This window comes from Carcharhinus amblyrhynchos, chromosome X (genome assembly GCF_965287045.1).
Source record: "Carcharhinus amblyrhynchos chromosome X, sCarAmb.v2.hapA, whole genome shotgun sequence".
NCBI classification, from domain to species: domain Eukaryota; kingdom Metazoa; phylum Chordata; class Chondrichthyes; order Carcharhiniformes; family Carcharhinidae; genus Carcharhinus; species Carcharhinus amblyrhynchos.
This window is the reverse complement of record NC_137359.1, coordinates 15,744,765-15,772,500: the sequence shown is the minus strand read 5'-3', so window position 1 is coordinate 15,772,500 and position 27,736 is coordinate 15,744,765. Positions and strand designations below refer to the sequence as shown.

General features: G+C 46.4%; 1 protein-coding gene across 1 annotated transcript in view; it reads left to right on the top strand.

Annotated features, from left to right (window-relative positions):
- Positions 1-591: 591 nt before the first annotated feature.
- LOC145361843 (integrin alpha-7-like) overlaps positions 592-27,736 on the top strand; it is a 149,429-nt gene continuing 122,284 nt past the window's right edge. The window contains 1 exon segment of the mRNA XM_080217811.1: positions 592-831. Coding sequence (XP_080073937.1) covers positions 665-831 — 167 coding nt within the window. The 5' untranslated portion in view covers positions 592-664.

Below are 27,736 nucleotides of genomic sequence, written 5' to 3'. Positions count from 1 at the left end.
CACTCCAAGGATGTGTGGGTTTAGGTGGATTGGCCATGCTAACATTAGTGTCAGAGGGATTAGCTAGGGTAAATGCATGGAGTTATGGGGATAGGGCCTTGGTGGGATTGTGTTGGGTGCAGATTCGATGGGCCGAATGGCCTCCTTCTACACTGGGCGATTCTATGATTCACAATAACTTCAGCGCAGTGTTAATGTAAGCCTACTTGTGATTCTATTAAAAAAAAACTAATGTGACATAAGTAATTCACATTTTCCTATTGCTCTCTGTCCAAAAAGAGCAGCGGCTTTTAAGCATTTTTTCCAGAGTTCAAAATGCTGTAAATAAATTTTATTAGTGTCGCAAGTTGGCTTATAGTAACACTGCACTGAAGTTACTGTGAAAAGGGATCGATGCCCTCGTAGTTTGTTTTGTGTAATACTGTTCTTGGTATTCATGTTTGACCAGGGCTTTCAGACTTAAAATAATCTGGTGAGGTGTGAAAGGGTTACTTGGACTTCTGGGAGAGACTGTATGAGAGAGAGGGAGTGTTTTAGTAACACTTGCACTGTAAAGTGGCAGCGTTGCATTCCGTCTCCTGTAAACACGCGGTCCGCACACAGTCTTGAATCAGTGCCTCTCGTCAGGGCTGGGTTACAGCTCCCTCAGCTTGCACCCAGAGACATGCCTTCAGAAATGACACCTTTGCTGTACTGTTTGCTCCTGGCAGCCCGGGGCTCCGCGTTTAATCTGGAGACGACCAACACTATCGCGAAGGAAGGAGAACGGGGGAGTTTGTTTGGGTTTTCTGTGGCTTTACACAAACAGGTCAAACCGGCCGCACAGAGCTGGTGAGTTGGGAATGTTCTTATCCGGACGGGTATCTTGTCTCACCTTAAGGATAGACTGATCAACCATTCTTAATTACTGAGTGGGGAGAGAGAATAATATTTATGGAACTACCTGGACAGACGTGATGTTCAGCAGATTAACAAAATTGAATGTTTTTCAACAATTCATTTAATGTCAAGTTTGTTTTTTTAAAATGTATCTCTTTGAAGGTATCCAAAAAAGGCAATTTCTCAGCACGTCAAATAGTTAACCCTTTCTGTGACAAGTTGAAGCTATTCAAGACATGTCCCACTTATGTGATATTAACTGAATGGATTGTGCAGATAAAGTGTTGCAAGGTGCAAGAAGGGGGTTCCCCCACCCCCAACATGTTAGCAATTGGACTGCAAATTTAAAAGCTGCCTCCCAACAGCAATATTCAGAAGGTGATTTTATTCAGTTGCACTTGATGTCTGAATGTGTGGGACCTTTCGGATTGCTAGAAGTGAACAAAGAATTGCTTTGTGGAAAGTTAAAAGGCTGGTGCGATTGAGGGCTGGACTCGTCTGGCCCCTTTGATTTAAAACCTGGGTCGGGAAGCCTTCAACCCTTGCATCCCAAGCTCTTTTTTTTTAAGATCTGGCTGCCTTGGTGGGAACATGAATTATTTAAAGAGCGCCCTTGACACAAAATTCCACTTGCGGGCTAAACCATTCCTCAACTCGCCCACTGAAGGCAGCAGCAGCAGCCCGGGACTTGTTCTCAATCTCAGGGATCATTTGAACTGAAAGGCCAAACCGTTCAGGTCGGCGATCTTTATTGGCATGTAAATACCGCAGCCGCTTGATAGGGAAGAGGGAATCCGTTATTGACTGCAATTTAAAACAAAATCTTAACAGCTGGACGCTAATCGCAACAACTTGCCTTTATACAGCACCTTTTCATGCAGTAAAATTGGGCGTTTGTTGCAACAACGGATTGCATTTGTACAGCACCTTCAGTGCAGTAAAATTGGGCTCTAGCACAACAACTTGCATTTATATGGCACCTTGGCAGTAAAAGTGGTGGACATTCATTACAACAACTTGTTTTTATCCAGCACCTTTTAATATAGTGAAGTTGGACGTTTACAACAACAACTTGCATTTATATAGTATCTTTAATGCTGCGCAGTTGGACCTCTATGACGTGCGTTTATATAGCACCTTTAAGGCAGTGACGTTGAACTCATTACAACAACAGCAGTCCAAAGATGTGCAGGTTAGGGGGATTGGCCATGCTAAATTGTCCCTTTGTGTCAAGGAATTGGAAGGGTAAATATGGGGGGTTATGGTGATAGGGCCTGGGTGGGATTGTTGTCAGTGCAGGCTTGTGAGCCGAATGGTCTCCTTCTGCACTGTAGGATTCTGAGTCTAACTTGTGTTTATGTGGTATCTTTAAACCAGTAAAGTTATATGTTTAATACAACAAGAACCTGCATTGAGATAGAACCTTTAATGTAGCCAAACATCCCATGGTGCTTCACAGGAGCAATTATTAACCAAAGTTTAACACCGATACACATAAGGAGCTATTAGGGCAGGTGCCAGAATCTTGTAGGTTTGAAAGAATGAGGGTGGGGGAGGCAGTTTAAAGCAAGGAGAAGAATTTTAAGATTGAGGTGCTGTCAGGCTTGGAGGCGATGTGGGTCACTGAGCAGAGAAGTGATCGCTGGTGTGCATTCGGATACTCGGGCTGAACTGATGAGCTCGGGTTTACAGAAAGTGCAAGATGAGAGGCCAGATAGGAATAGCGGAGACTCGAGGGAACAAAGGCAGCTGGGGCGAGTGTTTCAGCTGCAGACCAGCTGAGTTAAGGGTGGAGGCAGGTGATGACACAGAAGCAGACTGGGTGATAGAGAAGAAGAATCATAGAAGGAGACCACGGAGTTTTTGATTTGATTTATTGTTGTCACATGTATTGGGATACAGTGAAAAGTATTGTTTCTTGCTCGCTATACAGACAAAGCATACCATTCATAAAGTACACGGGAGAAGGAAAGGAGAGGGTGCAGAATGTAATGTTACAGTTACAGATAGGATGTAGAGAAAGATCAGCTTAATATTTGATTTATTATTGTCACATGTATTGGGATACAGTGAAAAGTATTATTTCTTGCACGCTATGCAGACGAAGCATACCGTTTATAAAGTACATAGAGGAGAAGGAAAGGAAAGGGTGCAGAATGTAGTGTTATAGTCATAACTAGGGTGTAGAGAAAGATCGGCTTAATGCAAGGTAGGTCCATTCAAAAGTCCGATTCTCTGTCAGTGCATCCAACTCCGGCCCTATCCTCGTGACCCCACATTATTTACCTCATAAATTCCCCTAACCCACATGTCATTGGACACTAAGCGGCAATTTATTATGGCCAATCCACCTAACCCGTATGTCTTTGGACACTAAGGGGCAATCGAGTCATAGAATCCCACAGTGTTGGGGGCATTTAGCCCATCGAGTCTGTACTGACCACAATCCCACCTAGGCCATAACCCCATGCATTTACGCTAGCTAGTCCCCTGACACTAAGGGGCAATTTACCATGGCCAGCCCATGTAACCTGCACATCTTTGGAGTGTGATGGAAACCCACACAGACATGGGGAGAACGTGCAGACTCCACACAGACAGTGACCCAGGGCCGGTGTTGAACCCCGGCTGTAGGGTAACAACCCAAGACACCACAGGACTCTGTGTTGATTTTTAAATCAAATCAGAGCCAAAGAAGGAAATGAGGGACTAAATGTTCTATTCAAGCAGTGAGTTTGAGTTGGTTTTTTCACTGAGACAGAGGCAAGAGTGGCATTGGAGCAACGTGGAGCTCTTAATGGTTATGGAGTTGGAGAATGTTGTAAAGGTGAAGGAGCACACAATCGTACAGGGATGAGAATATGAGGATAACTTTAAAACTTGGTGAAGTGGGAACCAGCACAAGTCAGCAAGCACAGAGCTGATGGATGAATGGGTGTTTGTGTGGAGTAGGACATGGACAACAATGAGTTGGATAAGCTCCAGTTTAAGATGGATGGAAGAAAGGAGACCACCCACTGGAACAGGCACATCTCAAAGCTGATAGGAAGCGATCAATTAAATAGAAACAGGAGGAGGCCATTCAGCCCCTCAAACCTGTTCTGCCATTCAATAAGATCATGGTTGATCTGAATGTGACCAATTAAAGGCCAATGTTTTGTGGGCAGTGATTTCGATTGGCACTAGAAATCTTGTGGCTATTGCAATATTTCTCCGAAAGGGGGCAGTGTTGTAAAATTGGGGCTTATCTTTGTAGGGCAGACATGAGAAGAAGTCTTTTTCTGAGGACTTTGGAATTCAGAAGGTGGGGGAGATGGGGTTACTGAACAGGGTTACTGAATATTTTTAAGGCGGAGGTAGATAGATTCTTGTTAGGGAGAAGAATTAAAGGTTATCGAGGGTTGGGGAGTGGGGGTAGATGAGGAATGTGGAATTAAAACACAAACAAATAATCATGATTTTATCGAATGGAGGAGCAAGTTCGAATCAGAGAATTATTCCAGCACAGAAGGAGGCCATTCAGCCCATTGAGTCTGCATTGGCTCTCCAAGCATCATGACTGAGTGCCATTTCCCTGCCTTTTCCCCGTACCCCTATGCATTGTTTCTATTTAAATAATCATCTAATGCCCTCTCGAACGCCCTCTCGATTGAACCTGCCTCCATCACACTCCCAGACTGCGCATTCCAGACCCCCAACCACTCACCGGATGAAAAAGCTTTTTCACCCATCACATTTGCTGCTTTTGCAAATCGCTTTAAATCTGTGTCCCTCTCGTTCCTGATCCTTTCACAAGTGGGAACAGTTTCTCCCTGTCTACTCTGTCCAGCTTCCTCATGATTTTGAACATCTCTATCTAATCTCCTCTTAGCCTTCTCCTCTCCAAGGAGAACAGTCCCAACCTTTCCAATCTCTCCTCATCACTGAAGTTTCTCATCTCTGGAACCATTCTTGTAAACCTCTTCTGTGCTTTCTCCAACACGTTCACATCCTCCCTATAGTGTGGTGCCCAGGACTGTACACAGTATTCCAGCTGAGGTCTATTTAGGGTCTTGTGTAAGTTCAGCATAACCCCCTTGCTCTTTACACTGTGTCCCTGTTAATAAAGCCCAGAATACTATCTGCTTTATTTACTGCTCTCTCACCTGTCCTGCCACCTTCCCAGTCTATGGAGAAATACACCCAGCTCCCTCTGCTCCTGCACTCCCTTTAAGAATTTTACCCCTTACTTTACACTCCATGTTCTTCCTACCAGAATGCATCACCTCACGCTTCTCCGCATTGAACTCCATCTGCCACCTCTCTGCCCACTTCGCCAATCTGTTTATGTCCTTTTGAAGTTCTACACCACCCTCTCCACTGTTTACAGTACTTTTCAAGTTTTGTGTCACCCACAAACTTTGAAATTGTCCCCTGCGCAGCTAGATTTAGATCATTAATATATATTGAGGGGCCAAATGGCCACTGGACTCCTATTTTGGATAGTGGTGAAGGAGCAACACAAATTGTATTTATTGACTGATATTTCTGTTGTTATAAATTTACGTTCAGCATTTGAAAAGTCCTGTGGCACAGTGGTTAACACTGCTGCCTCACAGCGCCAGGGACCTGGGTTCGATTCCCGGCTTGGGTCACTGTCTGTGTGGAGTTTGTACGTTCTTCCTGTGTCTGCGTGGGTTTCCTCTGATTTCTGCCTACAGTCCAAAGATGTGCTGGTTAGATGGATTGGCTATGCTAAGTTGCCCCTTAGTGTCAGGGGAATTTGGAGGATAAATACATGGGGAGAAACTGTTCCCACTTGTAAAAGGATCAGGAACGAGAGGGACACAGATTTAAAGCGATTTGCAAAAGAAGCAAATGTGATGGGTGAAAAAGCTTTTTCATCCGGTGAGTGGTTGGGGGTCTGGAATGTTCTGTCTGGGAGTGTGATGGAGGCAGGTTCAATCGAGAGGGCATTCGAGAGGGCATTAGATGATTATTTAAATAGAAACATGGATAGGACCTGGGTGGGATTGTTGTCGATGGGCCAAATGGTCTCCTTCTGCACTGTAGGATTCTATGCTGGGTAGTGTGTTTAGGTGGGACATCGCGAAGAATGTGTCTGTGGGTGTGTAACAATAAGCAGCCTGCACTCCTTCAAGTTTGAAAACTACAGGCACGATGTTTTATCACAAGTTCTGAAGTTGAAAGACAAACACTTAATTAAGAACATAAGAAATAGGAGCAGGAGTAAGCTATCTAGCCCTTCGAGCCTGCCCCGCCATTCAATAAGATCATGGCTGATCTGAAGTGGATCAGTTGCACTTTCCTGCCTGCTCCCCATAACCCTTAATTTCCTTATCTATCAGAAATCTATCTACCCATGACTTAAACATATTCAACAAGGTAGCCTCTGCTGCTTCAATGGGCAGAGAATTCCAGAGATTCACCACCCTCTGAGTGAAGAAGTTCCTCCTCAACGCTGATCTAAACTGCCCCCCCCCCCCACTTATTTTGAGGCCGTGCCCTCTAGTTCTGGTTTCCTTTCTAATTGGAAAGAATCTCTCTACCTCTACCCTATCTAGCCCCTTCATTATCTTGTAAGTCTCTATAAGATTCCCCCTCAGCCTTCTAAACTCCAACAAGTACAGGCCCAGTCTATTTAATCTCTCCTCATAAGCTAACCCCGTCATCTCCAGTATCAGCCTGGTGAATTGCTACCATATAAGTAATGAGCGCAGCCGGGTGGAATTCATGTTTATGGAAATAATGTTTCTGGAAAAATGGGCTGAAGATGCATCTCGAGTGGTGGCTCAAACTGGGCTGAATCGAATTCACTGCCTGACATTCATAGAATCCCTACAGTGCAGGAAGAGGCCATTTGGCCCATTGGGGTAATGTAGCATGGCCAATCCACCTAACCTGCACATCTTTGGACACGAAGGGGCAATTTAGCACAGCCAATCCACCCAACCTGCACATCTTTGGACTGTGGGAGCACCCAGAAGAAACCCATGCAAACACGGGGAGAATGTGCAAACTCCACACAGACAGTGACCCAAGCTGCGAATTGAACCCGGGGTCCCTGGCGCTGTGAGGCAGCAGTGCTAACCACTGTGCCACCGTGACTGAACAGGTGGCAGATTTGACGTCGGCCTTTTTACGCAATTGACAAATTTCAATCCCTCAGATAATGTGTACACGATAGACCTCCCCGTCGCACCTTTGCAATATCAAGAGTTGGGGTGGGTGGGTCACTTTGTATGCATTTAACATTTCAGTTCGTCTGGAAGAAAGGCTGACTATGGCACACAACAGCAAACCTCAACATGAGGGTGGAAGCATGCACGAAGATGAGGCAAACTTTTATTTATTCGTGGGACATAGGCGTCGCTGGCTGGCCAGCATCTATTGCCCATCCCTAGTAGAGGACAGTTGAGAGTTAACCACGTTGCTGTGGCTCTGGAGCCACATGTAGGCCAGACTGGGTAAGGACGGCAGATTTCCTTCTCCAAAGCACGTTAGTGAACCAGATGGGTTTTTCCGACAATGGTTTCATGGTCATCAGTAGATTCTTAATTCCAGAGATTTTTTATTGAATCCAAGTCTGCACGTTCTCCCTATGTCTACGTTGGTTTCGTCAGGGTGCCACCCACAGTCTCTAAGACATGCTGGTTCGGTGCATTGGCCATGCTGAATTCTCGCCGAGTACCCGAACAGAATGTGGAGACTGGGGAATTTTCACAGCAACTTCATTGCAGTGTTAATGTAACCTACTTTCGATACTAACAAATAGACTTTAAATTCCATTATCTGCTGTAGCAGGATTCGAACCCGGGTTCCCCAGAACAGTAGCTGAGTTTCTGGATTAATAGGCTGGCGATAATACCACAAGGCCATTGCCTCCCCATAGCACACGTGCTGAGAGCACTCATCTGCTCCAGTGTTAATGCTTAACTAGAAGAAGAGGTAATCGTTAACTGGAACAGCTCATGCAGAGAGGGGTCTGGGGCAGGACCCAAACACTGTAGTGTGGCTTCAAGCAAAACAGCAGTGTGGACAGGTTATCATGCCAGGTGGTGACTGAATTGCCCAAGATATTAACATGGTCCACATAGCGCATCAACTATAAACGACCCTGTGACCATTAAGTCTGGTAAATGAATGGAGGGGGCCTTTTTTGGTCATACTGCATTCATTCTAATAGCTGATGACTGAGCGGAGTTATTTGAAGGTTGTCTGCCTTATTTATTTTTGACTGACTCCAGGAACACGTGTCAGTCACTTTATTAACTGCCGTTTGCAAAAAATATCCTGGGGACAGTTAGACTGCACGGCGTCCAATTCAGAATGTAGGGTGTGCATTCTGAGTCATTCATCCAAGTATAAATATTTAAAAGTTTCCTCCTTTGCTCTTTTCTCTGGAATCCAATTTCCTCACCTTTTTTTTTTGTTTGGTTTTATGTATTTTCATTTTTGCCGCTTTTCCTTCTCTTTTGAAAACCCCCTCCTCCCTCTTCCCACTTTGTTTCCTGAAGATGTGGTTTTGGCAGCTCCAAGTCTGCCAACAATATCTCTGTCAAAGCTGCCGTTCTTCTTCTATCGGGGAAGGGGGGCGGGGGAAGGAGTGTTGCTGGGCTATTCGGCTGTGGGGGCAGCCCAGACTTTGGCACACACCCGCACATCTGTGAAATTCTGCTGTAATGGAAACAAAAAATGCTGGAAAATCTGATATGTAGCTGTGAAGAGAGGAAATAGAGCTAACGTTTTGAGTCTGGATGACTCAGTCAGAGAAATCATAGAGTCCCTAGAGTGCAGAAGGAGGCCATTCAGCCCATCGAGTCTGCACCAACCACAATCCCACCCAGGCCCTATTCCCATAACTCCATGCATTTACCCTAGCTAGTCCCCCTGACACTAAGGGACAATTTAGCATGGCCAATCCACCTAACCTGTACATCTTTGGACACTAAGGGGCAATTTAGCATGGCCGATCCACCTAATCTGCACATCTTCGGAGGAAACTGGAGCACCCAGAAGAAACCCACGCAGAAACAGGGAGAACATGCAAAATCTACATAGGCAGTGACCCAAGCCGGGAATCAAACCTGGGTCCCTGGCGCTGTGAGGCAGCAGTGCTAACCACTGTGCCTGCTGTCTCTTTTCTCCCAACCACCTTTTGGCCTCTGGGTGCTCTGAGGCAGATTCTTGTACCCCCTCTCCCCCTCTCCTCTTCAAACCATCTCATTCCTTTTGTTTTTACATTCCTTCTCTTCTTGTTTTGTAAATGTATTCGCTCAGTGCTGGTTTGTCGGTGTTATTGCTATGTGCAATACTGGAGAAGTGAGGTGGAGTTTGAAATTCCATCCATCCGTCTCCCACAGTTCCCTTCTAAACATCTTGCTACAGAATGTAGAGATTATTTTTTTGGCTGGCTTTCTACCGAACCAAGGGCCACGTTGAGAGAAGAGTAATTTATCTCAGTGTATTCTGGGACTTGCCATGCAGATCAGCTGGATTGATTATCCAGTTCCCTGGATCTTTTCCCAATAGACATTCCCGTGGGATGTTGTGAGAAGGAGAAGCCAGTCTTTAATTCCCTCTCTTCATAAGACTGTGTTAGAAGGGATACTTCAAACATCTGTGCCCAGATAATGTGACCATCCCGGGGGCCCTGTTAAGAGACACCTCACTCGATGGGGAATTAGTTAAGGAACAGATTGCGGGAACGCCGCACTGTCAGACTCAGGGCTGCGAGAAGCCTGGCTTGTAGGCCGACACATTCAGCAACCAGTCAATTTTTCAAGAATTCATTGTAAATCTTCACGGCTGCTTCCAACGCATGCTTAGCCTCACACTTCTCAAATAGCTCATTTGCCCGCAGTGTCCCGGGAGTTGTAAAAGTTGATTGACACTAATGGCTGTTGTTTGGCCTGATGAGGAACAACAAAAACAAGCCAGGCTGTGGTGGCATCATATGGATTGTTGATGGCATGGAACCATGTTAATTTGGGGCATGATGTTTCTATGCCAGCCTGTTTTCTTTGCCCACAAGCCTCAATGCCATATGGTGCGATAGCTTTGGTCACTAATGTATTCCTGTTTTGCCAGGCAGTTGAATCCACTATTTGGTTTTGAACTCTGTTCGGCCTTTGTTTATTCGTTCTTGGGATATGGTCATCGCTGGCAAATTGTTGTCCATCACTAATTGGACCAGGGTCCCTGGTGCTGTGAGACAGTGGTGTTAACTACTGTGCTGCCAAGTTGAGAACATTACCGTACCTGTGTGAGCATGCTTGCGTGCACACAGGCACACACTGGGGTTTAGAAAGAACAATTTTGACAATTTTAACCCACAACGGGCAATGACAACGCTGGCTCTGCAATCAAAAGCTTTGGTGTGGGAGTAAGTGAGCGGTGTGTGGATCACTTGGCAACCTTGCCAATGCATCTAGAGCAGGAAGAATCAAGGGCGTGTTTGGAGCGGAATGGGGGAGCGAGACAGACGTGTCCTGAGCAAAATGAAATGCAGTCCCACATTCTTGTGTGTGGCACTTCATTATCAAACAGTAAAAAAAAAATCTGACCCTGGAACTGGGAAATGACTTCTGAGCTATTGACCTGGTGAATACATCACCAGCACAAAGGTAATTTAATTTCAGATTAAAGACAAAAAACAAAGAATTCCGTCGGCCTGTAGCTGCTGAGCTGGTCATTCGGTTCTATAGCAGAACATGCCTGTCAATAGCAATTTCCAATTGCAGATGATTGGAGCGTGTGCTGAATTCTTAATGGGAAAGTGCAACTTACAGGTCCCTGGAGTGTGTGATTTTCATTAAGTGGATGGAAGTCTTGGATGCCAAACTAATTTCTCTTCGGCCCATGCAATTTACTCTTGGTGCGTGTGGGGTTGGAAACTCATGCATTATTTTTGAGGGAGGGCTGGATGATGCATCGAAATGTCACGTTTTTCAGTGTAACGCAGGCTGGTGAAATTCTACTCGGCAGCTGACAAGTTGTCCTACTGTAATTCCAGTGGATGCCATTCCACAATGGGCAGCACGGTGGCACAGTGGTTAGTGCTGCTGCCTCACAGCATCAGAGACCCGGGTTTGATTTCAGCCTTGGGTCACTGTGTGGAGTTTGCACGTTCTCCCCATGTCTGTGTGGGCTTCCTCTGGGTGCTCCGGTTTTCTCCCACAGTCTGAAGGTGTGTGGGTTAGGTGGATTGGCCGTGGTAAATTACCCCTTGGTGCCCAAACATGTGCAGGTTAGGAGCTTTGGCTGTACTAAATTGCCCTTAGTGTCCAAAGATGTGTAGGTTAGATGGATTGGCCATGCTAAATTGTCCCTTAGTGTCAAGGGGACCAGCGGGGTAAATAAGTGGGGCTTCAGTGATAGGGATTGTTGTCGGTGCAGACTTGATGGGCTGAATGGCCATCTTCTGCACTGTAGGGATTCTATTGAAATGTAGGGAGGAAAATGCAGAGCTGAAGTCACATATTGCAGACAATTTTGGGTCACCTGGCGTGCCAACCTTCACTGCTCAAGCTTACAGGAACAATATGATTGATTGGATCTCATTGCCCAAGGGCATGGGAAAGAGCAATCAAACAGGTCAGGTTCAGAACAGCTGGAAAGTGCCAGCGTGCGGAAGGCAGGCCAGAGTGAGATTCAGCTTGGCAGAGCCATCTTTTCGCACCGTTAGAGAGGGCTGAGATCTACAAAGGGTAGTTCTCTGGTTCAGAGATATGAACAAGGTCACCTACTTGGCATGTTGAGCAGAAAGCAAGTCGGCCTGACAGCAAAGCACATAGGAAACTGATTAAGAAGGCAAATTCCCATGAGATACAGGGTAATTTGATAAAGTGGATTGAAAATTGGCTCAGTATTAGGAGGCAGAGGGTGATGACAGAAAGCTGCTTTAGTGACTGGAAGCCAGTTTTCAGTGGCGTACCACAGGGATCTGTGCTGGGCCTCCTATTATTCATCGTTTATATCAATGACATAGACTGTGTGGGGTGTAGGATCAGTAAGTTTGCCGACACAAAGATTGGCCGGGTGGTTAACAGTGAGGCGGAGTGTCTTGGGCTACAGGAAGATGTAGACGAGATGGTCAAATGGGCAGATAAGTGGCAGAGGGAATTTAACCCTGAAAAGTGAGAGGTGATGCACTTTGGAAAGAGTAATTTGACAAGGAAGTACTCAATGAACAGTGGGACACCAGGAAGTTCTGTGGAACAAAGGGACCTTGGCGTGTTTGCCCACAAATCTCTGAAGGCGGAAGGGCGTGTTAGGAGGGTAGTGAAAAAGGCATATGGGACACTTGCCTTTATCAAGTGAGGCATAGATTACAAAAGCAGGGAAGTCTTGTTGGAATTGTACAGAACTTTGGTGAGGCCACAGCTGGAGTAGTGTGTGTAGTTCTGGTCACCACATTATAGGAAGGATGCAAAGTGGAGGAACTGATATGTCAGCAGATTATGGGAAGATGTAAAAACAGCAGGGTTGCTGTGATGGGCGATTTTGACTTCCCCAACATAGATTGGGATTCCTTTAGTGCCAGGGCTTGGATTGGGCAGAGTTTGTTCAGTGTGTCCAAGAGTGCTTCTTGAGACAATATGTAGATAGCCCCTTCCCAAGTTGGACTATCTTCGACCTGGTTCTGGGAAATGAGCACGGACAGATGATTGATATCTCAGTAGGGGACCATTTTGGGAACAGTGATCACAATTCTATAAGTTTCAAGACACTTGTAGAAAAGGATAGAAGTAACATGATTCTATTATGATTCTACTCCCAGAGTGAAAGTACTGAACTGGGGGGAGGCAAACTCTGACATTATTAGGCAGGAGCGAGAGAATATGGACTAGGGGTGGCTGTTTGAGTGTAAATCTACATCTGATATGTGGGAGTCTTTTAAAAGTCAGTTGTTATCAATCCAGGACAAGTGTGTCCCCGGAAAAATAAAGGATAAAGATGGCAAGATTTGGGAACTCTGGATGACAAGAGAGATTTAATGAAAAAGAAGGAGGCGGCATGCGTAAATTTTCAGGAAATTGAAAATGGATAAGACTCTTGAGGAATGCAAAGATAGCAGGAAAGAGCTTAAACTGGGACTTAGGAGGGCAAAAAGGGGCCATAAAATGCCCTTGGCAGGCAGGATTAAGGAGAATCCCAAGGCTTTTTATGCATATATAAGGAGGAAGAGGGTAGCTAAGGAAAGGGTAGGTCCACACAAGAACCGTGGAAGGAATTTGTGTGTGGAGCCAGATGAGTTGAGTGAGGTTCTTAACAAGTACTTTGCATTAGTGTTCACAAAAGAGAAGGATGTGGTGGATGGTAGTGTAGAAAGGAGGGTGTTGACATTCTTGGACATGTTGAGATAAAATGGGAGGATTTAGGTGGACAAGTCCCTAGGGCCAGGCAGGGTCTATCCCAGAACACTGAGAAAGTATGTTTGTTCATTTTCTTCTCCAATAGACCCCACATACACAGCTGTCAATGTTCAGGTGAACTTTGACACTGGAATTGTGTCCAAAAGACCAAGCTTGATCCCAAGGCAATCAAACACAGCAGTGTCAGGAGTGTCACACAGTAATGGGGGTTCAGAGGAAGTTCCAGGCCAGAATGAGTGGAACTCAATGGTTCTGCAGTTTTTTGAGGCTGCAGCTGGACAGCCTACTGCTACCCGCACATCTTAGGAGTGTGGGAGGAAACCAACGCAGACACGGGGAGCATGTGCAAACTCTGTGCAGGTAAGGTGGACTGGCCATGCTAAATTACCCTTAGTGTCCGAAGATGTGTAGGTTAGGTGGATTGGCCATGTTAAATTGTCCCTTAGTGTCCAAAGATGTGCGGGTTAAGTGGATTGGTCATTGCTAAATTGCCTCTTAGTGGCCAAAGACGTGTAGGTTAGGTGGATTGGCCATGCTAAATGCGTGGTGTTATGGGAATGGGGTGGGGGGGGGGAATAGGCGAGGGTAAGATATTCTGTCAGAGATTCAGTGCAGGCTTGATGGGCCAAATGGCCTCTTTCTGCACTGTAGGGTTTCTATGATTCTATGTGATTCTCTGATCTGCCAATTAACACTTGTGTGTTATGTACATTGACAGATATTCATGGGACAGGCGATTTGCACTTTGTTAATTATTTTTCTCTTTGGTAGATGATACTTTTTAAATATAGAACTGTTCCAGTGTATCATTATTTTACATCCAAATATAAATATGTATGAATGTGTCTTCAGTATTCTGAGCAAAAGCTTCTGCAAATAATGTTACATGATCCTGCCTCCCGAATACATTGAGATTAGATTTACTTTTGCTTATATTTATCCCATTCGCTCGATTCCTCCCTCCCATGGTCATTTATTTGGTGATAGACTCGCGGTGTAGTTGGCTGGCATGTTTGGAACTGTTATACAATGAATCAGTGCCGACTGGAGAAATGGGGCAAATGGATGAATAAGGTGAGGGTAAATTCACAGGAAATTCAAGTAGCAGTAGGCCATTCAGCCCTTCGAGCCTGCTCCACCATTCATCATGATCATGGCTGATCATCCAACTCAATATCCTCACCCTCCCCATATCCCTCGATCCCTTTAACTCCAAGAGCGATATCTAATTTCTTCTTGAAATCACACAACGTTTTGGCCTCAACTACTTTCTGTGGGAGTGAATTCCACACGTTCACCACCCTCTGGGTGAAGAAATTTCTCCTCACCTCAGTCCTAAAAGATTTACCCCTTATCCTCAAACTATGACCCCTAGTTCTGGACTCCCCCCACCATTGGGAACATTCTTTCTGAATCTACCCTGTCTAACCCTGTTAGAATTTTATAATTTTACCCCTTATCCTCAAACAGTGGTTAGCACTGCTGCCTCACAGCGCCAAGACCCGAGTTCAATTCCGGCCTTGGGTCCCTGTCTGTGTGAAGTTTGCATATTCTCCCCATGTCTGTGTAGGTTTGCTCCGAATGCTCCGGTTTCTTCCTGCACTCCAAAGATGTGTAGGTTAGATGGATTGGCCATGCTAAATTGCCCCTTAGTGTCCCAAGATGTTCAGGTTAAGGGGATTGGCCGTGTTAAATTGACCCTTAATATCCAAAGATGTTCAGGTTAGGCGGATTGGCCATGCTGAATTGCCTCTTAGTGTCCAAAGATGTGTAGGTTAGGTGGATTGGCCGTGTAAGTTGCCAGTTTAGTGTCGGGGGATTAGCAGGATAAATGTGTGGGGTTATGGGGATAGGGCCTGAGTGGGATTGTGGTTGGTGCAGACTCGATGGGCCGAATGGTCTCCTTCTGTACCGTAGGGATTCTATGATTCTGTTATATAGTTCCACCCCGTGCCCCCGCCCCCACCCCCACTTCAACTGTCGCTTTTGACCAAGACCTTCCCCCGACCCAGGCACCCTGGGCATCTGTCCACCCATAAGGCTGGCCCCACTCACTGCACTTTGATGCTGCTTTGTGAACTCCCTGGGTATGTCTTTGCGATCCCCTGCAGGTCACAACCCCCAGTGTGAACTCAGGTTCATTGCTGCCTGGTTCTTCAGGTTAATGGAGAGAAAATGGTAGTGTGTTAGGAAGTTTCTTGCAGAATGGCTGGGCGCCAGTCTAAGTGACTTCCACACTTTGGATATTAAATGGTCCCTTTATTGAAGCCACGATAAATTCAAAATGCTCGAGTTAAGTGCGTCTGGGTGTGTATGTAGTACAGTCATCCCTTTCAATAGCTAGGTAGCAAATCCTCAAAGCAGACCTTGTCCTTGTTGAATTGGCACTTGCTGAGGTTAGACAACTTGGGGTGCAATCTACAGACCAAACAAAAATGTGGGATTGTCTGAAATTAAACATGTTTGGAGAACACAAATGATTCCGTTCAGTGGTCACAGAGCAGAGGTTTCATGCCCTGGAGTTAATAATTAGAATGCACTAAAAAATTATGCAAGTTAAGAAGGGTAGAAAGAATAATCCAGGTAACTACAGGCCGGTGAGCCTTACATCAGTGGTAGGGAAATTATTGGCGAGGATTCTTCGAGACTGGATTTATTCTCACTTGGAAATAAGTGGATGTATTAGTGAGAGGCAACATGGTTTTGTGAAGGGGAGGTCGTGTCTCACAAACTTGATTGAGTTTCTCAAGGAAGTGACGAAGATGATTGAGGGTAGGGCAGTGGATGTTGTCTACATGGACTTCGGTAAGGCCTTTGACAAGGTCCCTCATGGCAAACTGATGGAGAAGGTGAAGTCGCATGGGATCAGAGGTGAGCTGGTAAGGTGGATACAAAACTGACTCAGTCAAAGAAGACAGAGGGTAGCAGTGGAAGGGTGTGTTTCTGAATGGACGGCTGTGACAAGTGGCATTCCTCGGGGATCAGTGCTGGGTCCTTTGCTGTTTGTCCTCCAAATCATTTATACATATTACAATGTAACTGGATTGATTAGTAAGTTTGCGGATGACATAAAGGTTGATGTATTTGCGGATAGCGATGAGGAACATCAGAGGATACAGCAGGATATAGATCAGTTGGAGACTTGGGCGGAGAGATGGCAGATGGAGTTTAATCCAGACAAATGTGAGGTAATGCATTTTGGAAGGTCTAATACAGATAGGAAATATACAGTAAATGGCAGAACCCTGAAGAGTATTGATAGACAGAGGGATCTGAGTGTACAGTTACACAGGTCACTGAAAGTGGTAGAGAAGGTAGTCAAGAAGGCATACGGCATGCTTGCCTTCATCGGCCAGGGCATCGAGTTTAAACATTGGCAAGTCATGTTGCAGCTTTATAGAACGTTAGTTAGGCTGCACTTGGAATATAGTGTTCAATTCTGGTCACCACACTACCAGAAGGATGTGGAAGCTTTGGAGAGGGTACAGAAAAGATTTACCAGGATGTTGCCCTGGTATGGAGGGCATTAGCTATGAGGAGAGGTTGGAGAAACTTGGTTTGTTCTCACTGGACGAAGGAGTTGAGGGGAGACCTGATAGAAGTCTACAAGATTATGAGGGTCATGGACAGAGTGGATAGTCAGAAGCTTTTTCCCAGGGTGGAAGAGTCAATTACTAGGGGGCACAGGTTTAAGGTGCGAGGGGCAAGGTTAAAGGAGATGTACGAGGCAGATTTTTTACACAGACTGGTGGGTGCCTGGAACTCGTTGCCGGGGGAGATAGTGGAAGCCTTTTAAGGGATGTCTTGACAAATATGCGAATAGGATGGGAATGGAGGAATATGGTCCCCGGAAGGGAGGGGTTTTAGTTCAGTCAGACAGCATGGTCGGTGCAGGCTTGGAGGGCCGAAGGGCCTGTTTCTGTGCTGTAATTTTCTTTGTTCTTTCCCCTTCAATTTCAATCATGCTAGTTTGTTGAATATCGGAAAACCAGTTTGAGATTTTACCTCCTTAACCTCTGATTATCCCTCTCTCCACTCGCACTGTCTGTACCTTTAAAGACTTGATTACCTGTAAAGACTCGCATTCCAACCATTATCTTGCAATTGTATCTCTGTCTATATATGCTGAGTTTGTGAAACCCATCTCTCCACTCACCTGATGAAGGAACAGCACTCTGAAAGCTCGTGATTCCAAAAATACCTGTTGGACTTTAACCTGATGTCATGAGACTTCTTACTGTGCCCACCCGAGTCCGACGCTGACATCTCCACATTGAGATTTTACAGGCCAGAGCACCATAAAGTATTTTCCCTACACTTTAAAGCAGCATCACATGGCTCGAGTCGAACAATAGAAGCACTTTATTATTAGTGCCACTGTCCCAAGGTGCCATATGCCCGGCACAGTGGTTTGCACTGATGCCTCACAGGGCCAGGGACCCCAATTCGATTTCCAGATTGGGTGATGTAGAACCTTTGAGCCTGCTCGCCATTCATTATGATCATGGCTGATCTTCGAATTCAATATCCTGACCCTCCCCCCACCCCCCCTTCTCCCTCGATCCCTTTAGCCCCAAGAGCGATATCTAATTTCTTCTTGAAATCACACAACGTTTTGGCCTCAACTACTTTCTGTGGGAGTGAATTCCACACATTCCCCACCCTCTGGGTGAAGAAATTTCTCCTCACCTCAGTCCTAAAAGGTTTACCCCTTATCCTCAAACTATGACCCCCTAGTTCTGGACTCCCCCCACCATCGAGAATATTCTTTCTGAATCTACCCTGTCTAATCCTGTTAGAATTTTATAAGTTTCTATGAGATCCCCTCTCACTCTTCTAAACTCCAGTGAATATAATCCTAACCAACTTAGTCTCTCCTCATATGACAGAGCTGCCATCCCAGGAATCAGCCTGGTAAACCTTCGCTGTACTCCCTCTATAGCAAGGATATCCTTCCTCAGATAAGGACACTTGGTGACTGTGCAGAGTTGCAAGTTCTCTTTGCACAGGGTGGCACAGTGGTTAGCACTGTCTCACAGCACCATGGACCCAGGATTGATTCCCGGTTCAGTCACTGTCTGCGTGGAGTTTGCACGTTCTCCTGCATCTGCGTGGGTTTCCTCCCACAATCCGAAAGATGTGCTGGTTAGGTGGATTGGCCATGCTAAATTCTCCCTTAGCGTACCCAAACAGGAGTGTGGCAACTAGGGGATTTTCACAGTAACTTCATTGAAGTGTTAATGTAAGCCTTGTGACCAATAAACTTTAATAAGTTTATTAGTCACAATAAATAAATAAACAAACTTTAACTTTCAGTCACCAGCCTCACTCCACATCCAGCCTTAAAAGTAATTTGTACTGAACTATTGACCTTGTCTCAATCACCAACTCAAAAGGGATAGGAATTGTCTGCGGACATCTTGGATTCAGTGTGACAGGACGTAGGTTATTTATTTGTGTTACCCTTTTCATTTTGAAATGCGCAACATATCTTCAACTTCCATTGGAATATCAAGTGCAACCAGTGTGACTCGCCCTGCCTTCTGTTTCCAGCCTCTCTCCACTTAATGTTGAGTGTTTAATCTCCCCAGTTGGACACTTATCGAATGAAAGCAGCCATGCTTTGTCCAAAGCTAGTGGAGAGGGCATTGTTGGTTGATAAGAGGGTATCTCATTTGATAAGGCTGCTAATAGGTTCCTTCCTCATTCTGTTGCCTCTTGTTGGGGTACCTGTGTTCTGAGGGTGTCCCTTGGCCAAAAATGACTATTCTCCAATTGCCCCCGAGGTGGATTGGCCATGCTAAATTGCCCCTTAGTGTCCAAAGATGTGCAGGTTAGTGGGATTGGCCATGCTAAATTGCCCTAAGCATCCAAAGGTTTGCAGGTTAGGTGGATTGCCATGCTAAGTTGCTCCATAGTGTCCAAAGATGCGTGGGTTAGGTGGATTAACCATGGTTTGTGGAGTTTTGGGGATAGGGCAGAGGGGAGGGCGTGGGTGAGATGCTCTGTCAGAGAGTCGGTGCAGGTTCGATAGGCCAAATGGCCTCCTACCGTAGGGATTCTATGATGCTGTCTGTGTTTATTCAATGGTTGGCCCTTCTGAGGGCCCCAGCTTCTGGAAGGAGCCAGACCTTACTGAAGAGCGAGGGGCCAGAATATTTACTTTCCGCTGCTCCCTCCTGCTGGAACATTTAGCTCATTATTATTCTGGGCAGGAATTTAATTAGTGGGGGAAAATAAAGTGCATTGCCACTGTAGCAATGTCCGATATGTGAAGATAGTGTGAAATGACATTGCTGTCAATGGATTTACTGACTCGGTCAGCCTCTTTGCAACATTGGGATGTGCTGGGAATGAGAAAGCAGCATTATACAGTCTTCCTTCACCCTGAACACCGTTGACTGGAGGAGTGAATAACAGCAGCTGTTCCCAGCTGGGCAATTTTCACTTGGCAAACTGATTCAGAATCTAAGAGTTATCATGGACATCATAGAAACCCTACAGTGCAGAAAGAGGTCATTCAGCCCATCGGGCCTGCCTGGACAACATAAGAACATAACATAAGAACATAAGAAATAGGAGCAGGAGTAGGCCATCTAGCCCTTCGAGCCTGCCCCGCCATTCAATAAGATCATGGCTGATCTGTCGTGGCTCAGTTCCACTTTCCCGCCCTCTCCCCATAACCCTTAATCCCTTCTCTTATCAAAAACCCATCAACCCGCTTCTTAAAAATATTTAGCGAGGCAGCCTCCACCACTTCAACGGGCAGAGAATTCCAGAGATTCACCACCCTTTGAGTGAAGAAGTTCCTCCTCAACTCCGTTCTAAACCGCCTCCCCTTTATCTTGAGGCTGTGCCCCCTAGTCCTACTGTCTTTTTTGAGCGGGAAGAGTCTCTCCACCTCTATCCTATCCATCCCATTCATCATCTTATACGTCTCAATGAGATCTCCCCTCATTCTTCTAAACTCTAACGAGTACAAGCCTAGTTTATTCAGCCTCTCCTCATAGCTCAATCCCCTCAACTCCGGTATCAGCCTAGTAAACCTCCTCTGCACTCCCTCCAGGGCCAAAATATCCTTGCGCAGGTGCGGCGCCCAAAACTGCACACAGTACTCCAGCTGCGGCCTCACCAATGCCCTATACAGCTGCAGCAAGACCTCCCTACTTTTATATTCAATCCCCCTCGCTATGAAGGCCAGCATCCCATTCGCCTTCCTGACCACCTGCTGCACCTGCAAGCTGGGTTTTTGCGATTCATGCACAAGGACCCCGAGGTCCCTCTGCACCGTCGCCTGCTGCAGTTTTTCGCCACGTAAGTAATAGTCCTTCCTACCATTCTTCCTACCAAAGTGGACCACCTCACACTTGCCAACATTAAATTCCATTTGCCATTTCCTGGCCCATTCGCCCAGCCTATCTAGATCCTTCTGCAGACTCTCCACACCCTCCGCACAATTTGCCGTTCCCCCAATCTTGGTGTCATCAGCAAATTTCGACACCCTGCACTCGGTTCCCTCCTCCAGATCATCTATATAAATGGTAAATAGCTGAGGCCCCAGCACCGACCCCTGGGGCACCCCACTAGTCACCATCCGCCAATCCGAATAGCACCCATTGACCCCCACTCTCTGCCTCCTATTTGACAACCAATCCTCTATCCACGCTAACACCCTACCCCCAACTCCATGTCCCCTGACCTTCTGCAATAACCTCTTGTGAGGTACCTTGTCAAACGCCTTCTGAAAATCCAGAAAGACCACATCCACCGGCTCTCCTCTATCCACTGCCCTAGACACATCCTCATAGAACATAAGCCCTATCCCTGTAATCCTGCATATTTACCCCGCTAATGCCTTTAAACTATGCATCCCGAGGCACTATGGGGCAATTTAGCGCAGCCAAACCACCTAACCCATGCATCTTTGGACACTAAGGGACAATTTAGCAATGACCAATTCACCTAACCTACACATCTTTGGACAATAAGGGCAATTTACTATGGCCAATCCACCTAATCTGCACATTTTTGGAGTGTGGGAGGAAACTGGAGCACCCAGAGGAAACCCACGCAGACACAGGGAGAATGGGCAGCATGATGGGCACAGTGGTTCGCACTGCTGCCTCAGTGTCATAAGAACATAAGAAATAGGAGCAGGAGTAGGCCATCTGGCCCTTTGAGCCTGCCCCGCCATTCAATAAGATCATGGCTGATCTGTCGTGGCTCAGTTCCACATTCCCGCCCTCTCCCCATAACCCTTAATCCCCTCTCTTATCAAAAACCCATCAATCCGCGTCTTAAAAATATTTAGTGAGGCAGCCTCCACCACTTCAACGGGCAGAGAATTCCAGAGATTCACCACCCTTTGAGTGAAGAAATTCCTCCTCAACTCCGTTCTAAACCGCCCCCCCTCTATCTTGAGGCTGTGCCCCCTAGTCCTACTGTCCTTTCTGAGCGGGAAGAGTCTCTCCACCTCTATCCTATCCATCCCATTCATCATCTTATACGTCTCAATGAGATCTCCCCTCATTCTTCTAAACTCTAACGAGTACAAGCCTAGTTTATTCAGCCTCTCCTCATAGCTCAACCCCCTCAACTCCGGTATCAGCCTAGTAAACCTCCTCTGCACTCCCTCCAAGGCCAAAATATCTTTGCGTAAGTACGGCGACCAAAACTGCACACAGTACTCCAGCTGCGGCCTCACCAATGCCCTATACAGCCGCAGCAAGACCTCCCTACTTTTATATTCGATCAGAGACCCGGGTTCAATTCTGGCCTTGGGTAACTGTCTGTGTGGAGTTTGCACATTTTCCCCATGTCTGTGTGGGTTTCCCTCGGGTGCTCCAATTTCCTCCCTCACTCCAAAGATGTGTGGATTAGGTTGATTGGCCATGCTAAAGTGACTCTTAATGCCCGGGGGATTAGGAGAGTGAAAATATGGGGTTATGGGGATAGGACCGGACTTGGGTGGGATTGTTGTTGATGTCGTCTCGATGAGCCGAATGGACTCCTTCTGCACTGTGGATTCTTTGATTCTAATGTGCAAACTCCTCACAGACAGTGATCCAAGCCGGGAACCAAACCCGAGTCCCTGGAGCTGTGAGGCAGCAGTGCTAACCACTGTACTGTCCTTAAGAATATATTGAATATCTCGCTGGTGGCGATGTGAATTCCAGATGCTTTCTTGTTCCTGAGAGAGTTTATAGATGTTGGTGCAATGCAGGGAGGTGACTGCATGTGAAGAGAGAGTTGGAGCTGCTGTTTGGGTGCGTCCGTTCAATTCCCCATTTTTCTTGTGGCTATTAGTGATTCCAGGAATGAGAATGGCACTAATCTGAACCGTGCATACAGACAGTTTAATCTGTACAGTCTGGGAAGTTGCAAACCCAACTTCCAGTAACTGGCCCTTCGGCCCACCAAGTCTGTGCTGATACATGACACCTTTCTAAACGAAAGAACGTTTGCCTCTACGCAGTCCGTTTCCCTCTATTCCCTGTCTATTCATGTATCTGTCAAGATGCCTCTTAAATGTTGCCATTGTATCTGCTTCTACCACCGCCTCTGGCAGCACATTCCAGGCACTTACCACCCTCTGTGTAAAAAAAACTTGCTTCTCACATCTCCTTTAAACTTTCCCCCTTTTACCTCTAACCTATGTCCCCCAGTAATTGACAATTCACTTCTGGCAAGTTGCTGGATGGAACAGTTTGCAATAATTCATTTTACTTTTTTCATCTTCGTTTATGGGACCAGCACTAATTGCCCATCCCTAGTTGCCCTTGAGAAGGTGGTATGGATATAACTGATTGAAGATCTTGTGGTGCAGTGGGTTAGCATCGCTGCCTCTGAGCCAGAAGCTCCAGGTTCGAGTCCCACCCCAGGACTTGGCCGAGCAAAGTGTTTTCATAACGTGTCTAAACAGGTTGAGTGTCAACCTACAAATCCCCCTCAGTACAAGCACTGCACCCCACTCCCATAATAGCAGGCCGGGGGACCTGACATTTAAAAGAAGGGTACCGCTGGTTGCCCTGGTTTTGCTGACCATTCCTGTGTTGGATGTGTGAGAGTACAAGCTCCTGAATGATTCATGAGCTGGGAGAAATCTGGGAGCAGCTGTTTGACAAATTGTCTTGTGGTAGCTGAGCTGGGATCTCTAACCTTGGTGATCCCTGAGGAGCCTGCTCTTCAGATAGCGGCATTTTCCTGCTCAATGAGTACGGAATTTGTTCGGAATATATTACGGACAGGAAACATTTAACTCTTTACACCCCCATCGGAACCGCTCGGCAAATACTTGGCAGCCCTTGGGAGAAAATCTCCCATGATCTGATTTATTATTGTCACATGTATTGGGATACAGTGAAAAGTATTGTTTCTTGCGCGCTATACAGACAAAGCATACCGTTCATAGAGTACACGGGGAGAAGGAAAGAAGAGGGTGCAGAAGAGTGTTGCAGTTATAGATAGGGTTTTGCGAAAGATCAACTTCGTGTGAGGTAGGTCCATCCAAAGGTCTGACAGCAGCAGGGAAGAAGCTGTTCTTGAGTCAATTGGTACGTGACCTCAGAGTTTTGTATCTTTTTCCCGACGGAAGAAGGTGGAAGAGAGAATGTCCGGGGTGTGTGGGGTCCTTAATTATGCTGGCTGCTTTCCCGAGGCAGTGGGAAGTGTAGACGGGGTCCGTGGATGGGAGGCTGGTTTGTGTGATGGACTGGGCTACATTCACAACCTTTTGTAGTTTCTTGTGGACTTGGGCAGAGCAGGATCCCATACCAAGCTGTGATACAACCAGAAAGGATGATTTCTATGGTGCACCTGTAAAAGTTGGTGAGAGTCGTAGCTGACATGGCAAATTCCTTTCTGAGAAAGTAGAGGCGTTGGTGGGCTTTCTTAACTATAGCGTCGGCATGGGGGGGACAGGACGGGTTGTTGGTGATCAACAGATCTTTCCGTGGTCCGCCCCTCGCCCACTCCAATTCCTGTGGCGGGCGGGGCGGTTACACCACCACCACCACCCACCCCCCCCCCCCCCGCCCCCCATGGGTGGATGACTGGAGCAGTCAGCCTGAGATGTTCAGCTCAACTGGAATGAAATTCCATTTACCTCTGTCTAATTGGGGATCAGGTGGTGTGCAAGTTAAGAGCAGGCACTTAACTTGCATACCAAGTGATTGGGGAACAGGAGGGGGGCGGCAGTATTTTTGAAGGACTTAACTGAATGGCAGTCACCACGGTGATCATTTTGGTGATGTCATAATCGTGCAATCAGAAGCGTTTCTATTAATAAGATGTCAAAAGTAGAGAGTAAACATGATTATTTTTGACAACACTCGTGCAGCCTTGTTATGTAGGCCTCAAGTGTTGTGAGATTGCAGGGGCAGGCAGTGCTGTGGACTTAACATGGCTTCAGTACTGATTAGTCCATGTGTCAACCTGCAACATTCTAATCCTCAAAATGAGATTCTTTGAATTGAATTCTTTGAGCACAGTTAGTTATCCATTTCTGTGCCTGGATGTTTACACGGCCCCACAGGGCAGCATGGAGGCATAGCGGTTAGCACTGCTGCTTCACAGCTCCAGGGTCCCGGGTTCGATTCCCAGCTTGGGTCACTGTCTGTGTGGAGTTTGCACATTCTCCCCGTGTCTGCATGGGTTTCCTCCGGGTGCTCCGGTTTCCTCCCACAGTCCAAAGATGTGCAGGTTAGGTTGATTGGCTGTGCTAAAATTGCCGCTTAGTGTCCTGAGATATGTAGGTCAGAGGGATTAGCGGGTAAATATGTAGGGATAAGGGGGTGGTCAGTGCAGACTCGATGGGCCAAATGCCCTCTTTCTGCACTGTAGGGATTCTATGATTTCTATTTCTGTGATAGTACAACAGTTGTGCAAAAATATTCCATTATTAAGGAAGATTTATTAAACTGCTCTGGAAAGAAAGAAGCGGTACGTTAACCTCTTGCAGTCTTAGTTTGAGGATAAGGGGTAAACCTTTTAGGACTGAGGTGAGGAGAAATTTCTTCACCCAGAGGGTGGTGAATGTGTGGAATTCACTCCCACAGAAAGTAGTTGAGGCCAAAACGTTGTGAGATTTCAAGGAGAAATTAGATATCGCTCTTGGGGCTAAAGGGATCGAGGGATATGGGGGGGGAAGGGGGATCAGGATATTGAATTTAATGATCAGCCATGATCATAATGAATGGTGGAGCAGGCTCGAAAGGCCGAATGGCCTCCTCCTGCTTCTAGTTTCTGTGTTTCCTTGCCTTCTACTCTGGGGTTGCTAACCCTTGCCAGCTCCTTGGTGTTATTCAGACAGAATATGCCAGGAAGTTCTTCAGGCAGTGTTCTGACTCTTTCCTGTTTGCCCTGGCACATGGGGTGGGGGGGATGATTTTCCACCTGATTCTAAAAGAAGAGGGGCAAAACTGACCAACAGATGTCCTGGTCCTCAGACAATTTTCAGGCATCTGAAGTGGCAGCCTAATGCAGGCCTTGGGCTTCCTGCAGAGATGAGTGAGGAGAAATGTGGCCAGTCAGCCCTGGGCCTCAGGTTTTGTTGGCCTGGACTTGCTCTGGGAGTTGCTCACACCAAAAAAAGGTCAAAATTCACACTGAGTCAGGATTAATACTCCCGGCACCACGGCAGTCCTGTCAGCCTCGGGCTCTGGGTAGTTATTCCAGTACCATAACCACCAGGTGACTGTCCCTCTATCTTCAGTAGAATCTGTCTAATAGTTGATGACGAAATGAAGTACCCTGTTACCTCCCTTTGCAGTTTCTTTCCCAATTCTGTGAGCAAAGCTTATTTTATTACATTGCATTGGAGTTACTGTGAAAATCCCCTAGTCGCCACTCTCTGGTGCCAGTTCGGATACACTGAGGGAGAATTTAGCATGGCTAATGCACCTAACCAGCACATCTTTGGACACTAAGGGGCAATTTAGCATGGCCAATCCACCTAACCTACACATCTTCAGACACTAAGGGGCAATTTAGCATAGCCAATCCCTCTAACCGGCATGTCTTTTGGAGTGTGGATGGAAACCGGAGCACTCGGAGGAAACCCACGCAGACATGGGAAGAACATGCAGACTCCGCACAGTGACCCAAGCCGGGAATTGAACCCAGATCCCTGATGCTGTGAGGCAGTAGTGCTAACCACTGTGCCACCCCCAAAGAGAACAGTTCCGTTAATACACATTGTTACTGCTATCGATGCTACCCTGTGTTCTTGTCTGTGTGAAGCCGGTCTTGTTTTGAGTGCGTTCTGGATCAAACCACCTCTTGTTGTTTAAATGACCGATTGCTGCACCCATCAATTAAGCACTCAGCCCCACTCACTGAGAGCCAGTCCGTTCCTGCCACTGAGTGGGGCTGGCCCTGTGTTCTGCTCTGTGTGACAGTTTTACACCGCAGCTTTGAACACATGTACTCACTCTCATTGCAGGAATGCTAAGCCTGCTGAGTCATCACTGAGAAATATCTAAGCATGCATTGCAGAACAAATAGTGGCAAAATTCCTTGGCCTGGTGGATTTAGATGGCACTCGGGACTGGGTACATATTTCGCACTGTGAGAGTATCTCATTCTTGGGCCAAATTTGCAGAGTAGGCCTGGGTAGCGTTCTAACTTGCTGCGTCTCCCCCACCTTGCTCAATCACTATGTCAAACTAAAGTGATCAGGGAGATTGTTAATCTGAAGGGATTGGAGAAGTTTAAAGCTTATTTATTTGTTTCACAATTTGGCTTACATCAACGCTACATTGAAGTTACTGTGAAAACCCCTGAGTCGCCACACTCCTGTTTGGGTACACTGAGGGAGAATTTAGCACGGCCAATGCACCTAACCAGCACATCTTTCAGACTGTGGAGGAAACTGGAGCTCACGGAGGAAACCCACACAGATATGGGGAGAATGTGCAGTCTTCACACAGACAGTGACCCAAGCCGGGAACTGAACCTGGGTCCCTGGCGCTGTGAAGCAGCAGTGCTAACCACTGTGCTGTTCTCCTTTGGTAGTGAAGAAGGTTATTCCATTCCAATTCTCTTCTTGCACCTAGTGGTTGCACTAAGGCAGACTCTCATCTGTTTCCATAGCTAGTAATTCCCAGAACCAGTCATTCGGGACTTGAGGGGTGCCATTCTTCACCAAGTGTGCCTGACCAGGAGTCTCTCCCACTCTTACCACCAGCCATTGGCATGTTTGGAAGGATTTACAGGTTGACACTTAACCTGTTTGACTGTGATATCAACGCACCTTCCTTGGACATCAAGTCTTTGGGTGGGACTCGAACCCTGAGATTCTGGCTAAGAGGTGATAGTCTAGTGGTATCATCGCTAGACTATTAATCCAGAAACTCAGCTAATGTTCTGGGGACCCGGGTTTGAATCCTGCCACGGCAGATGGTGGAATTTGAATTCAATAAAAAATATCTGGAATTAAGAATCTACTGATGACCATGAAACCATTGTCGGAAAAACCCATC